The sequence below is a fragment of the Notechis scutatus genome, chromosome 5 (genome assembly GCF_049901735.1).
Source record: "Notechis scutatus isolate UNSWTSFEM ecotype Mainland chromosome 5, rNotScu1.2, whole genome shotgun sequence".
Lineage (NCBI taxonomy): Eukaryota > Metazoa > Chordata > Lepidosauria > Squamata > Elapidae > Notechis > Notechis scutatus.
This window is the reverse complement of record NC_142013.1, coordinates 51,481,005-51,496,845: the sequence shown is the minus strand read 5'-3', so window position 1 is coordinate 51,496,845 and position 15,841 is coordinate 51,481,005. Positions and strand designations below refer to the sequence as shown.

General features: G+C 40.5%; 1 protein-coding gene across 1 annotated transcript in view; it reads left to right on the top strand.

Annotated features, from left to right (window-relative positions):
- Window positions 1–12,579, top strand: part of PAXBP1 (PAX3 and PAX7 binding protein 1) — a 32,536-nt gene extending 19,957 nt beyond the window's left edge. The window contains exons 11-18 of the mRNA XM_087966717.1: window positions 1,005–1,204; window positions 1,771–1,915; window positions 2,004–2,125; window positions 3,116–3,192; window positions 3,299–3,365; window positions 4,235–4,381; window positions 9,520–9,674; window positions 11,567–12,579. Coding sequence (XP_087822843.1) covers window positions 1,005–1,204; window positions 1,771–1,915; window positions 2,004–2,125; window positions 3,116–3,192; window positions 3,299–3,365; window positions 4,235–4,381; window positions 9,520–9,674; window positions 11,567–11,684 — 1,031 coding nt within the window. The 3' untranslated portion in view covers window positions 11,685–12,579. The remainder of the gene's footprint in view (window positions 1–1,004; window positions 1,205–1,770; window positions 1,916–2,003; window positions 2,126–3,115; window positions 3,193–3,298; window positions 3,366–4,234; window positions 4,382–9,519; window positions 9,675–11,566) is intronic.
- Window positions 12,580–15,841: the final 3,262 nt, after the last annotated feature.

Here is a 15,841-nt window from a genome sequence, read left to right as displayed (position 1 = left end):
AATTCTAGTTTACTATTATTACTTTAGCTTTAGGTTAAGGTAATAACTATCCTTGACTTGCTGAAATATAGGATAGTGTAGGATATGCTTTTATTTTCTTTCATAAGTGATAATTGCAGGGAGCTAACAGTACTCGTTCTTTTTGGGAGTGTGTCTTATAGTTCAAAAAATATGGTAGTTTGTTAAAAATATATTTGCTTAGAGAAGTTAGTTAGAACCTTGCTTCCTTGAGATAATCTTTCAGATCATTATATCATAATTGTTTGACAAGTAATCACCCATACAAAACAAATCACAAGATCTGTTCACAAATTTAAGCAGGCAGGTTAAATATTTGTTTAAAACCAGCTAGGAAAAAAACCTCCAAAAATATAATTAAATAAATATAGAGAAGCTACTGTGTTTCTCATATAATAAGGCCGGTTCTTATTTTTTTTTTGAGCCCCGAAAAAATGGCTAGGCCATCTTTTCGGGGGTGACTTAATTTCCCCCCCTCCTTGCATCTTCGGGCAGGCGGGTGGATGTTGATCTCGGCGTTGGTGGGGCATTTTGTATCAGGGTCAACGCAGGCAGCACCATATCCGGGTGTGCAACAAAAGTACTTCCTGACGGCAAGCCCCCCCACCATTTCCCCACCATTTCGCATGTTTTAATATAGGCCTTAATTTGGGGAGAGGGGCTTAATTTCATTTCATGCCTATAAAACATGCTGGGACTTCCTATTGGGGGAGGCCGTATTGTTGGAGAAACAGGGTAGAATAAAGCATTCAAATTTATAAGAATCTTTTGTACATTTTCCTTACTTGTTGATTGGTGATGAGGATTAGTTCAATTTATAGAGCTGACCATATGGTCAACTTCCAATTAAAACATAGATAATGCCAAAACAAAAGCAATCATGCAAACAATGCAAAACAAAAATATGGAATGCTTCATGAGTTTGAAATAGTTAATATATTATGATGAACTCTTTCTAAAATAATTTTTATAACTTTATATCCTAGATCGCATTTTGAAGGAGTCAAGCAAAGTTTTTGAGGATGTATTAGAAAACTTTTCCTCCATTGATTATATTAAGTCACAATTTGAAGCCTGGCGTTCTAAGTATTTGTCTTCATATAAGGATGCTTATATTGGCCTTTGCTTACCCAAGCTGTTAAATCCTTTAATAAGACTTCAGTTACTTACCTGGAATCCTTTGGAGGTACAAGCAAGTTAAAAGTGTATTTAGTCTGTAACAAGGTAGAATGTTAAGTATAAATTAATGTTATAATCATATGAAATGATACTTAATTGACAATTAGTTTCTCTTGAGCATTAGACTGGGTCTATAGTATATATTTTTGCTTTAATGCTGATGTGCCATTTTTAAAGTATCATTTTAGTGATTTAATTACTTGATAAATGTCAACATTGTATGAGGTATAACAAGTATATATCAGGACAAGATTGGTAGCTTCTGCTGTTTCTGATTTAGATATATTAACAAAATAGTTCAGAAAAGGGGTGTGTGTGGAAGACTTCTAGATAGTGCTAAATTACAACACCAGTAGCTCAGACAAGAAGGCTGGTGATGAGGAAAGTAAGATTGTGGTGTCATAAAAAACAGAGGTGTCTTATTTCTGTGAACAAATAATAGTCTACCAACAGAATTTGATGTGCTGACATTCAGGACATCCTGAGAGTGAAGCCCACAGCCAAAAGATTTACATTGGTTTATACATCTCAAGCTTAAACACATTTTACACATGCAGCATTTATTTTTAATAGGACAAATGTCAAGATTTTGAAAGCATGCTATGGTTTGAATCCCTGCTATTTTATGGATGTGAAGAATATGATCAGGAAAAAGATGATGCTGATGTTTCACTGTTGCCTACTATTGTTGAAAGAGTGGTTTTACCAAAATTAACAGGTACTCTATAGTATTTAATTAAAATATTTATTTTTCAAAATACAATTTAATTGAATTTTGAGAAGTACTATTTTTTCTTCTTTGTTAGTGCTGGCTGAAAATGTATGGGACCCCTTTTCTACAACCCAAACATCCAGGATGATTGCTATTACCCAGAAACTAATTAATGGATATCCTACAGTAGCACATGCAGAAAACAAAAATACACAGGTGACAAAAAAATTGCTTAACTTTTTTGGATTCATGACTTTCTATATATTGCTTCAATTACTAGTATTGAATTATAATTTTCATGATGCTTCTTTATCTTCAAAGACCTAAATTCACGTATGTTCTTAGTTCACATAAAAAGAAAAAAAGAACAGTAATTTTGTGGTTTGAATCTTAACATCCATGCAAAGAAAATAGATTGCAATTTCTCTATATGTTGTCAAGATCCAGAACAAAAAACTGGGATATATATGATGTGGTGCTTAAGATACTGAATTAGGAGTGAAAAAACTCAGGTTTTAGGAAAAATCAGGTTCTAGTGCATACCCACACATGAAAACTCACTGGGTAATTGGGGTCAGTCTCTCTTAATAAAACCTGCGCAGGGTGTTTGTTGAAAAATTAGAAAGAGGAAGTGCAATGAAAAGAGATTCCCCCCCCCCCCAGATTTGAGTAAATTGCATCCAAATGTACCTTTTTGCTGTAGTTGTTAAGGGACTTGCATGGTCATTAAGTTAATCTGGCTTCCCTCATTGACTTTGCTTCTTGGAAGCCTCCTGGCAAGGTCCCAAATGGTGATCGCATGACCCTGGAACACTGCAACTGTTTTAATATGTGCCAGTTGCCAAGCAACCAAATTTTAATCCTGACTGTGGGAACGATGAGACCGTTGTATGTGTGAGGATTGATTATAAGTCACTTTTTTCAGCACTGTTGTAACTTGGAAGAGTTGTTAAACAAATGGTCATATGCTGAGGATTACTTGTAGTGAGAACTAGTGCCAGTCTTATATGAGATCTTTACTAATTACTTCTAGTAACTTGTTGCTGAAAGAATTTCCATGAACAATCTTAATAGAAAATACTGTTAAAACAAAGTAGATTCTTAATTAGAATAATGTATAGCTAACGTGGAAAAAATACTTGGTCTAGTTTGGACTAAAATGCATTATAAAAATATTGTTTTAACACAATTTAAATTAACTTTCAGACATTACTCAAAGCCCTCTTACTTAGAATGAGGCGAACACTAGATGATGATGTGTTCATGCCACTTTATCCCAAAAGGTAAACTGTCTAGTTTGTTTATTCTATTTCAGAAACATTTACCTTTGTAACAATGTAACATGTTGACAACTATTCTATGCTTATTGAAACATCTTTTGTATTTCAGTGTTTTAGAGAACAAGAACTCTGGTCCTTACTTGTTTTTTCAGCGCCAGTTTTGGTCTTCAGTTAAGGTAAATTAACAAAGAAATAAAACTAGTCCAACTGATTTTTTCTCAAATGGATGAGTTGATTTCCTTGGTTTTGGAGTGAAGTGGATTGGAGCCCCATTACCCTTGAGATGTTGTATGACTATGAAATTTAGCTAATCTGTAGTGTGAATTGTACCAAAAGGGTGTGATTCTGTAAAGCTATGCATATGACCAAAGCTTCCTGAATTGCATTTTCCCATCACATGGTGAAAAGAGCATTGAATCAATGTTATATAGAGTTTGAAAATATTGCATAGCCAAAGAAGATGGATTTGGAAATGACATTCTATACCTGAAACTTGAAAAACTAAATATAAAAGTATTCACATTCAAAATATGCCAAATATAACCAAAAATAATACTGAGTCACTTTTACAAAGTAGAAGATATTTGTAACTACTCGTACATAATGAATTTCCTGGAACACAGCAGCTCCTTATTTATCAATTTATACAATTTTTTTAACCTTTTAATTCTGGAAATCAGTTAATCGTATTTCTTAATAGGAATAAATTACTGATTTAACCAGCCTATATAATTTTATGACTGACCAAATTTATTAACTCTGTTTTGCTAGCAGATATTGATAATATTTCATGTTTTATAGGTGATCATTTCACAGAAATGGGTTGTTGCTGGAAGATTTTTTTTTTTAATGGGACATAGTCAGTTGAATTGTACCACATTGCTCTCCTTTTAGACAGTAAGCAGCTCTGAGAACATTCTGATTTTGGTTGTTTGCTTTCATACGTTCTACAAGAAATATTTCATTTAAAATGTTTGTATTAGTTACAAATATTGATACGGCTCTATTGCTTTGCTATTTATGTTAAATTTTTCTATTTCGATAGCTATTGGGAAACTTTCTGCAGTGGTATGGAATATTCTCCAACAAAACATTACAAGAATTATCAATAGATGGTTTGCTAAATAGATACATTCTTATGGCTTTCCAGAATTCTGAGTATGGAGATGATAGCATTAAGAAAGCTCAAAATGTAAGTAAATATGTTTTAAATTTCACTTCATTTTTTAAAATTCCTTTTTGAGTCTGTTGCCCATATATTCAGAGGCAGTGTATTTTAATAGTTACAGTAGCAGGGATCTGAATATGTTCAAATATACATGTAACCATGACATCTTCATCAATTAGCCCAGGCCTTGATGTTCAGATTAAAATACAACAGTGAGCCCAGTACATCCTATTTTCTATCACTGGAAAAGAGACAAAACAAAACAAAAAAGGAGTAAACTTCTATTTTACAACAACAACATTGCTTGAATTTCCATTTCTATTCTAGCACTACTATTAATGGGCAGTGTAGTGGCTCAGTGATTAAGATGCTGGACTTGATGGAAAGCCGGCAGCCAAGGTTTGAAACTTGAGTGTCATGTGACGGGGTGAGCTCCTGTTACTTTTCCCAGCTTCTGCCAACAGGAAGTGATACCTATTTATCTATTGGCATTTGCATGCTTTCAAAATGCTAAAAAGTTTGAAAGCATAAAAATGCTAGTAGATAAATAGGTACCACTTTGGTGGGAAGGTAATGGCACTCTGTGACACCATACTGGTCACATGATAGCAGAATCGTTTTTGGACAGAGCAGACTCAAAGGCCTTGAAAAGGAGATGAGCATCGCCTTCTATAGTCAGCAATGACTAACATAATAAAATCCGAGGGACTCCTTTTCCCTTTTTTTACTACTGTTAATAGTACAAAAATTAAAATTAACATATTATGACTTCACATTCATACTCTGCTGTTTATCCAAGTTTAGTTACCAAATGACTTACAATAAGGTCTAGTACACTAGCAATAAATAGAAATATCTGAGATGTCTGACCTCTGACAGTTGATAATCTAGTCTGTATTTCCCTGCTAAGTTTATGGAATTGTTAACACATGCATATAACAGAGACCAACTTTTGCTAAATGCTGAGCTATGGATGGACAACCTTCTGAGCAGTAGTTTGTTCTCTAAAACAGCTGGAAAATCAGATGTGATACCGGTCTCTCTCTCTCTCTCTCTCTCTCTCTCTCTCTCTCTCTCTCTCTCTCTCTCTCTCTCTCTCTCTCTCTCTCTCTCTCTCTCTCTCTCACACACACACACACACACACACACACACACACATTTTTGCAAGCAGTTATTCTTCTCCAATCCTCTTATGTAATGTTTTATTATACTGCTAATTACATGGAAATCAGCGTACAATTAGTGTTTTCTTCCTGTTCCCTATATATCAAAGATTTACCGTATATACTCGAGTATAAGTCGACCCGTATATAAGCCGAGGCACCTAATTTTACACAAAAAAAACCTGGGAAAACTTATTGACTCGAGTATAAGCCGAGGGTGGGAAATGCAGCAGCTACTGGTAAATTTCAAAAATAAAAATAATTAATTTGGGAAACGATCTCACTATCTCACGTCACCTCGGGAAGGGAAAGGCAAAGCGCTTTTTGCCTTTCCCTTCCCGGCTGGGGCTGTTGGGAGTCGCCGCCGCCTGCCTTTCCCTTCCCGGCTGGGGCTGTTGGGAGTCGCCGCCGCCTGCCTTTCCCTTCCCGGCTGGGGCTGTTGGGAGTCGCCGCCGCCTGCCTTTCCCTTCCCGGCTGGGGCTGTTGGGAGTCGCCGCCGCCTGCCTTTCCCTTCCCGGCTGGGGCTGTTGGGAGTCGCCGCCGCCTGCCTTTCCCTTCCCGGCTGGGGCTGTTGGGACGCCGCCGCCTGCCTTTCCCTTCCCGGCTGGGGCTGTTGGGAGTCACTGCCGCCTGCCTTTCCCTTCCCGGCTGGGGCTGTTGGGAGTCGCCGCCGCCGGCGCGGCCCCAGTCCCGCCGCCTCGGGAAGGGAAAGGCAAAGCGCTTTTTGCCTTCCCTTCCCGGCTGGGGCTGTTGGGAGTCGCTGCCGCCGGGCGGCCCCAGTCCCGCCGCCTCGGGAAGGGAAAGGCAAAGCGCTTTGCCTTTCTCTTCCCGGCTGGGGCTGTTGGGAGTCGCTGCCGGGCGCGGCCCCAGTCCCGCGTCGCCTCAGGAAGGGAAAGGCCACGGCTTGGAAGGCTGCCGCTGGAGTGAAGCTGCGCACAGCCGCTGCGCTAGCATCGGATCGGGCGCGCCGGACGGTTCCGACCGAGCCCCGAGCATCGTCTTTGGCGCCCGCCCAGCGCCGCGGAGCTCCCTGTACCGGGAGAAGGGGAAGACACCCCCAGGGCGGGGCAGGGAGAGGAGCTTCTCCCGCCCGCCCCTCTTTCCGCTGCCACCGATGTCCCTGCAGGACGACCCCCCCCGCAATCGCCGCCGCTTGAAAGAGACAGGCCGGGGTGGGTAGGCGCCAGGCGCCCTTGGAGGAGAAGGTCCCGCGTTCGCCTGTCTGCCCGCGGATGTCAGCGGAGCTTTGCCGCTGCTTCGTCCGGGGTCTCTGGGCAAACACGTCCACCCGAGCGGGGCTTGTCGCCTCCGGCACGCAAGCAGCGCTGCCCTCGGATTCCCTGTCCGGTTGCCCCCTTTTGAGGGCGATGGCAGTAAACTGTTCCTGTAGCAGCGGCTGCTCCTCTTTCCCGGCTGGGCTGGTGAACGAGGCTTCGCAGAGTTATGACTGTATGGACTGTATGGATTCAATCTGGATTGGGATTAAAATGATTCTAGATTTACTAAACCCCAGTTACTTCTTCCTGGCCTGTCCCCTTGTTGGAGCCAACAGTGGTTTATGGTTCACTAAACCTTGGGGTACTTAGTGGGGTGTTCTGCTGAACTGTGACTGAAGCAGGCCAGTTACTTCTGCCCAGAGCACCAAGGAAAGTATCAGGATGCGGCCCAGGACCTGCATTTCAGGGGGCTCCCCTGGCTCTGATTAAAAAGCCAGATCTGAGCTGTGTTCAGACCAGCCTTTGCACCCTCGCCCTCTCTTTGGTGGGAACTACTGGGTTCTCCGAAGAGGGGTGGGGGCTGTTTTTGGCTCTGAATGTTATCACAACTTCACGTGGGTTCTGTCCTCCTTCAGGGCGGTCTGAATCAACCTGGCTTCCCTGCAATCACAACTACCCCACTACTCCAGGGTCAGATGGAGCAGAGACCTCATCAGGCTGGCCTCTCTCCCCCCCCCCCTTCTCAAGAGCCTGGAAGCTCTTCATGTCCTTCATGTGCAGCCTGGAAGAATGAATGACTTCCAAAGCTCTGGACTCCATCAGGCCCCTGTCAGGCGCAAGTCCCAAATGGGGGTCAGGGTGTCCCTTCTCGGGAGGGGCGTGAGATTGCACAAGAAGCAGGAAAGAATCCCAGAACTGCCCCTGCGTAGTCACGTGTTCCCTTTCCCCCCACCCTGGTGCTCCTCTCAGGTTTGCTAAAAACAAAACCACCCGGGTGACCCTCCTGCCTTCTGGAGGGCACAGGCGCCGGCAGAGTCCAGAGGGGAGCGCGGCGACCGTCCGGCTGGCAGGTGGGACTGCGAGCATTTGGGGGGACTTGGCTGCCTCAGGACCCGCATCCCCTGCTCTCCTCGAGGGAAGCGCGTCTTTCGCTCTGTGGCGGAGGAACCAGCCGGCAAGGCAACCAGGGCGCCTCAGGCGTATCAGCGAGAGGGACGAATTCACAGCCGGAAGGCCGGACCGGAGCCCCTCCCCCCAGCCCCTCCGGGCAGAGGGCCGGCCTCCCGGGACCAGCCGCTCTGGCGGAGAGAATTGCTGAGCCGAAGGTGCCCTGCGAAGCCTCGTTCACCAGCCCAGCCGGGAAGAGGAGCAGCCGCTGCTACGGGAACAGTTTACTGCCATCACCCTCAAAGGGGGCAACCGGACAGGGAATCCGAGGGCAGTGCTCGTTGCGTGCCGGAGGCGACAAGCCCGCTCGGGTGGACGTGTTTGCCCAGAGACCCCGGACGAAGCAGCGGCAAAGCTCCGCTGACATCCGCGGGCAGACAGGCGAACGCGGGACCTTCTCCTCCAAGGCGCCCGGCGCCTTTCTACCCACCCCCAGCCCGTCTCTTTCAAGCGGCGGCGACTGCAGGGCGGAGGTCATCCTGCGGGGACACCGGTGGGCGCGGAAAGAGGGGCGGGCGGGAGAAGCTCCTCTCCCTGCCCCGCCCGGGGGTGTCTTCCCCTTCTCCCGGTACAGGGAGCTCCGCGGCGCTGGGCAGGCGCCAAAGACGCTTGGGGCTCGGTCGGAACCGTCCGGCGCGCCCGATCCGATGCTAGCGCAGCAGCTGCGCGCAGCAGCCTTCCAAGCCATGGCCTTTCCCTTCCCGAGGCGACGCGGGACTGGGGCTGCGCCTGCAGCAGCGACTCCCAACAGCCCCAGCCGGGAAGGGAAAGGCAAAAGCGCTTTGCCTTTCCCTTCCCGAGGCGGCGGGACTGGGGCCGCGCCGGCGGCAGCGATTCCCAACAGCCCCAGCCGGGAAGGGAAAGGCAAAAGCTTTGCCTTTCCCTTCCCGAGGCGGCGGGACTGGGGCGGCCGGGCAGCGATTCCCACCCCAGCCGGAAGGGGCAGCTTGACTCCCAACAGCGACCCAACAGCCCCCTGGGAAGGGAAAGGCAAAAGCGCTTTGCCTTTCCCTTCCCGAGGCGGCGGGACTGGGGCGCGCTGGCGGCAGCGACTCCCAACAGCCCCAGCCGGGAAGGGAAGGCAGGCGGCGGCGACTCCCAACAGCCCCAGCCGGGAAGGGAAAGGCAGGCGGCAGCGACTCCCAACAGCCCCAGCCGGGAAGGGAAAGGCAGGCGGCAGCGACTCCCAACAGCCCCAGCCGGGAAGGGAAAGGCAAAAGCGCTTTGCCTTTCCCTTCCCGAGGCGACGCGACTGGGGCCGCTCCGGCGGCAGCGACTCCACACCATTTTTTTTTTTCAGAGGGGAATCTGACTCGAGTATAAGCCGAGGGGGATTTTTTCAGCACAAAAAATGGGCTGAAAAACTCGGCTTATACTCGAGTATATACGGTAATTAAATAATGTGAGGTGAACACTGAATTTAACAAATAATCTCAGTTTAAAATAAGATGGCAGATATTGCTACAGATAAATATCAAACATTATAGATGGTCATATTTTTGAACATCTTGCCTTGTATACTGAACAAAGAACCAGATATTATTTTGATCTTATAATATTTTCTATACAGGATTATTCTGTATTTTTAATTTTATTTTAAAATTATTTTTTCTAGGTAATTAACTGCTTCCCGAAACAATGGTTCACTAATCTTAAAGGAAATAAGACAGTATCTCATCTAGAAAATCTCTGTAGATATCTTGTTCACCTTGCTGATACAATATACAGAAATAGCATTGGAAGCTCTGATGTAGAGAAAAGAAATTCAAGGTACTCTATTTTAAATAATGTTTTGTTGATTGGAGTCATTCTATATAAGCAACAATAGTGTTTAAAATGTTTATGTAAAGAAGCATCCCAATTAAAATAAGGCATACTACAGTATATGACACAAAATTTAAAATATAAAATACAAGATTAAATATGTACAAATTAAACAGAAGTTGCCTAGAAACTAGCAACATTGTGTTCTGTAGCACTGCCATGAGATCCTCAAGTATACACTATTTGGGGCACAAAGGGCAGGTATGCATGTGTTGTTTAATTAAACATTAAACATTAAAAATGTTTAATTATATTGAAACAAATGAAGTTATTTCAATAATGGTTGGAAGTGCTATAATTTGCAGCTTCTAACTCAATATAAGGTAATTAAGGCAGCAACTACTTTGGCCAAATAGGCATATAGTTCCAGGCTCTAATTCCATCCAGGCAATGGTGCAGGAGTTTTAAGAACACCTTGGTGTCATTGGAGAGAAAGTTGGGCATCATAAGAAATTGATTCAAACCTAGAACTCCAGTACTTCTTAGAATTTCATATAGATATTTATTGTAGACCAAAGGATTGAAGAATAGTTTTCTTTCTAGGAACATTGTATCACATACAGGCAAGTGTAGCATCTCCAAGTCCCACTTCTCTAGAAAGTTGACATAATCAATGTTACTGAACCTTGCAGCTACCAGCAACATAGGCAGTAGGGATGTACTTCTCCTATTTCATTGTCATATGGTCCAAAATGGGCAAAGAAAACAATCCCCAAGAACCATATTTATATTATTTATTCTTGTATCACCAATTCTTATCAGACTCAGTAAATTTACATACAAAATAACAGCATGTAGTAAAACCAGAGTACAAAACATTCCAAGAACATAATAAAGCATTCAGCAAAATCAAAGTACCAGTATCAATAACTACTTTGTTGTTTTATATTATGCTCTTAACTCATGGCAACAATCCTTCCCCCAAAGCTCTTCAGAAAGGTTTGATTTTCACCAACTTATGAAAACTGTTACCAAGGAAACCGGTCTAGTTTACATGTGAAGATTGTTCCAGAGTATTGATGCCATGAAGAAGGGGCAGTGCTTAGCTTCAGTCCTGTCAACTGATAGAATTGTGGCGCCGCTAACAGTTTTGGTGGGAGGGCTATCCTGACAGTTGACTCAGGATACAGTAGGTGGCCTGCAAGTGTATGAACACCAAGCAATATAGGAATTTATGAGACAACCGTTTTTGCTTTGAATTGCACCTGAAAAGCAACTGATAATACAGAGCCTTGCAAGATGGGTATAACGTGATCATGTGGCAGTCAAAAAACTGAATGCCTATTTTTGCCAAGTATGATTTCTGGGTGGTCTTCAAAGCAATTTCACGGAGAGCAAGGCTGTCAAACTCCCGGCCCAGGGGCCAGATGCGTCACATGCTGGCCACGCCCAGTTTAGCAAGGGGAAAAAAGTCCTAATACGTCATGTGATGCCGCCATGATACGTGAGTTTGACACTCCTGATGTAGAGCATGAAAAAAAACAGTGTCAAAGGTGTTCTCTATTTGATTGACATTTGTTTGATGGGCTGTGGTACTACTGATGCATCTCCTGTTAGCAAAGCTGTGTCCTTTTTCTAGAGTCAACAATTAAGCATGTTTAAAACTCTAAACATACTTTAGAATTTTTGGAACAAATTGTTGTTGGAGGGATAATGGTAAATCTATTCTAAACTGCACTCCATGGTCATTGTAGGGATGAGGCTTTGTGAGCATCTTAAGTACTGTTACATGATTTATTTGATATACTTGTATTGCATATTTGCCAAATACTGTAGATACATCTGTACTTTGCATGTTTTTTTTAACAATCTGAATTTTCTGTTCTTTCTCTTTGTAGGGAACATATAAAACAGATAATAAAACTTCTATCAAGTATTCGAGCACTGGACCATGCTTTTACAGTAGCAAATGATCATAATGTAAAAGAGTTAAAGAACTTAAGTGATGGGAAATAAAATTGTGTCAATTAATTCTATAATATAAAATCATTCCTGAATTGTAATTTTGTACATATGTAAAGTTTTCTTAAATTGTAAAAGGTTGTTTTTAAGACAAAGTGCATTCTTAAATACATCGTGTGTAATAGTGTTGATGAAAAGTGAAAGCCAAGATTTTTCACATGCATTTTGTTTACAAAAACTTTTATATCCCATGATGGCCATCTGTTCAATTAATTTCAGAGTAGGAAAGAAATTCTTTATGATAAAATGAATAGATGATTTCAGATATTTATACCTCCGTGGTTACGTGTTTGAAATGATACCTTTTGAAGTAAATTTTTGTTGCTGAAATTGGTCACAACTGCATAATATGTATGGCCTTGTGAGAGTAAACAAGCTTCTCAAATAATGTTGTTAAAAATATACATATTGATCATAAAGTAATATTCTTAAATTTTAGATTAAAAAAACCCTGCAGTCACAGTTTCAGTTTCCCAAATAAATTATATTTCAGGTGAAATTATTTGTGCCATGTAAGTTAGATCCTTGTTTTAAGAACAACATTCCTAAATTGCATTTTTCCCCCTAATTCTTTAGAATGCATTTTCTCATAACAATTTAAAATCCCACAATGTCCATAGGATTTTATATCCTGTGATCATTCACTGAATTTTCCAAAGTTACTTGGATTGTTTAAAGATTAATCTTTTGGTTGTCATGGCTTGCTCCTAAGTTTAGTTTGAATTGAGAAGAACGTTGTCACTGTAGATACCTTCCTTGATCTTACCTTGATATGTAGTCCTTTGTACCTGAAAAAAGAAATGGACTACCAAACCATCGTACTTTATCATGATCTTGTTGTGTGATGGAAAGAAAATATTAAATGTACAGTTTGCCTTTGGACACTAAATAATTTCTGAATTCCTTGCCATGATTATTTTCAATCGTATCCCCAAATGATGTCAAGCCTTTACACTTACATAGTAACACCAAGAAATTGCAATAAATATAACCATATTGGCGGCAGACATCAGTAGAATTGTGGGCAATTTGCAATGATTTTCTTCTCTTTTTCAGAGAGGAAAAGTAAGGAAGAAGACTTTCCATATTTTTATGTGACTAAATAGAATTAATATATCTGGGACTATGAAAATACAATCTATTGATAAATTCTTGGCATTATTTATGTTGGGTTGTTGTACATATTAACAATATCTCTTTACTAAGCATAGAACATTGAATGGAAAGGACAACTTTTAGCAAGTTTCTTTACAACGCCCACAATGTCTCCAATGTTATTCAGCAACAGAATTTTGCTGCTGGCAGGCAAACATACCATAAGAGCTGATAATACAATATTTCTGTCCCATTTCCATTGTACAATGCTATCAGAAGTCATCTGACTACAAGTCTATATGCAGTTATATAACAAAATTATGTTATGATAAAAAAGGAAGAAATAGGATACATGATGTAAAATTGAATATAGTAATAGATATTTTTACTAAAATTTAATAGTTCACAAGCTAAGACTAACATTGAAATTTAGGAGGTAAATGATATAAAGAGCTTATAAACTAGATCTGAAAAGATGTAATGCAAGCAAAGGCTTAACTATGAAGCTACAAAAAGATTTTTGTCACGAGGGAAACAGCAATTAAGAATAATGCTATTAATCTTGTGCCTTTTAGCAGACAATATTAAAAATGTTTATCATTCATTCACATAATATCCTATATATTACATACATATCCTATATATATATTAGGTTTTTTTTTTTTTTGATAAATCACAAAATTAAATTACTCTTATGAATTCCTTAAGATAAATTACAGTTATATTTTGCCATCATTTTTAGAGCTTGCCCTACAATAAATTTTCATGCCACTATATTAAAAATTCATTTTTTTCACATTTTTTAGTAACATGGATTGCTATTTCTGAAAAACAATATTAGCATTACCTAGGACAGTGGTGGCTAAACTTTTTGAGCTCCTGTGCCAAAAATTGTGCGTGCGCTTACACACATGCACTCGTGTGCCAGCACCCAGAAGGCAATGTGCGTGTCCCCCCATGCCCCCTGCGTATGCGCATGCAAGCCACCCGCCACCTGCTTACCTGCATGCACCTCACAGCTGATTTTGCAGCTGGTTTGAGGCCTTTTTCGGCCTCCCAGAGGCTTGAAAAAAGCTGCCTCAGGCTTTGTAGGATGAATAATAGGCCCATTTTGTCACTTCCGGTATTATAGGCCTCAAACCTCAATTAACAAAACTAAAATTTTTAAAACAAGTTATTAATCTAAAAACCCAACAACTTATTTGCTTAAATGTGGATATATGTGAATATTCATCTGATCCTAGCTAAAATAAGTAGATCTATAAATAATTCAAAATCACTAAAACAGAATAATTTAAATTTTTCAAATGTTTGTAACTCCTTTCTCAATGCAGTATGTGCATTTTTGAATTATTTAAAATGTAGCAACATATATTTGAGCCTCTTTATATGAGATTAGTACAATTTCTATAAAGCAGTAGTTTATCAGGTAATCAATTAACTTCCTTAAAGATTATGACAATAATACCAATATAATTATAATACAGAGTTAAAAACTCTACTGAAATAAGTAAATACTCTAGTCTCACCCCGATAAAAATATTTTCAGAGATAAAGGAACTTTGCAGCAGTCAATGTTTTAAGAGTGTTTTAATGACTTATGAAAAATATTCCACATCTCCAAATAACATGCAGTACTAAATTTCTTAAGGCACACAATGTTGTGAATACATAGTGCAGGGTGCTAGGAAAAGCAAGTTTATAAAACTCAAAAGTCTGCTTTTAAAGGTTATTACTTGGCTTTTTTACATCAAAAAATGATCTTTACAGTTCTAATTAATGTAGTTGGACAAAAATTGTGGGACAGATAATTCAGTGATAGCATGTGCATAAATTAATCCTGCTATATACTCTTCAAAGTCTGCATACTTTTTGCCATCCCTTTTCTCATTTCAGTTCTTAAATATGTAAATATATAGTAGCTCACATGCTGAGGCAGTTATATAAATTAATAAACATTTTAAGAAATAATATATTGAGAAATATCCAAAAACAGCAAAGAATGGTAGCAATACTAATTACCTGGAAGTTTATGTGAAATACAAAAAATACTACAGTAAAATACTGATTCTTTTAAAATAACATGCCTGATTGTCACAACTTCCAAAGAGCTGAACATTCAGGAAAATTTATTTTTGTCTGAATGTCAGTTACCAAACATCTTAAAGTAAAAGCTGAAACAAGTATTAAAGTAACACAAGTGTGTTTCAGATAGAAGTATTTGTCAGTTCAAAATATTACATACAAGAAGTCTAGCATTTTTAAAAAATAACTGTCTTTGACTCCCTGGAATGATAAAAATTATATTAGGACATAGTGCCTACATGCCTCCCTTGTCTACTTACCTCCCATTGAAATTTCTAAGTAGGCCTGTGTAAACTGGACCTTCTCATTGATGGTGGATTTAGTCTGCTGAAGTTAACACTATAAACCAGGGGTGGGCAAACTACGGCCCGCGGGCCACATCCGGCCCGTTGGTCTTTTTAATCGACCCGCCCGAAGATTGGTACAGAATTAAGGTTTGATGTGAATGATTGAATGATTGAATTCATTTGATTTTGACTTGTAATGACAGGCATTTCAACACCAGTGGTGCATTAGGCGCAGTGACTTGATTTTGCGGAGATTTTGCAGTTTTTATACGTATCGTATCTTGTGCTGACCCGGCCCGTCTGTCAAATTTTAAAAGTCAATGAGGCCCCGAGCCAAAAAGTTTGCCCACCCCTGCTATAAACTATAAATAAGATAAGATAAGAAGAACTTTATTGTCATTGTACAAGTACAACAAAACTGTGGATGCACCCCAGCAACTGTTCGCAATACAATAAAACCAGAGTCTAAATAAAACCAATGTCTAAAGCGCAAGTTCGTTGGTAATATAGCTTGGGTGGAGATTAAATACACTTAAAATCTTTTCAAGTATTTCAATTGCCTTTAAAAAGAAAACCACACAAATTGGTAAACGTTTTTACCATTCAAAATTACAAATGAGACAATATCCTACAATGAAGGCACATTTGAAAACCGAAGTTGGGTTTAACTACAAAGAAAGAATT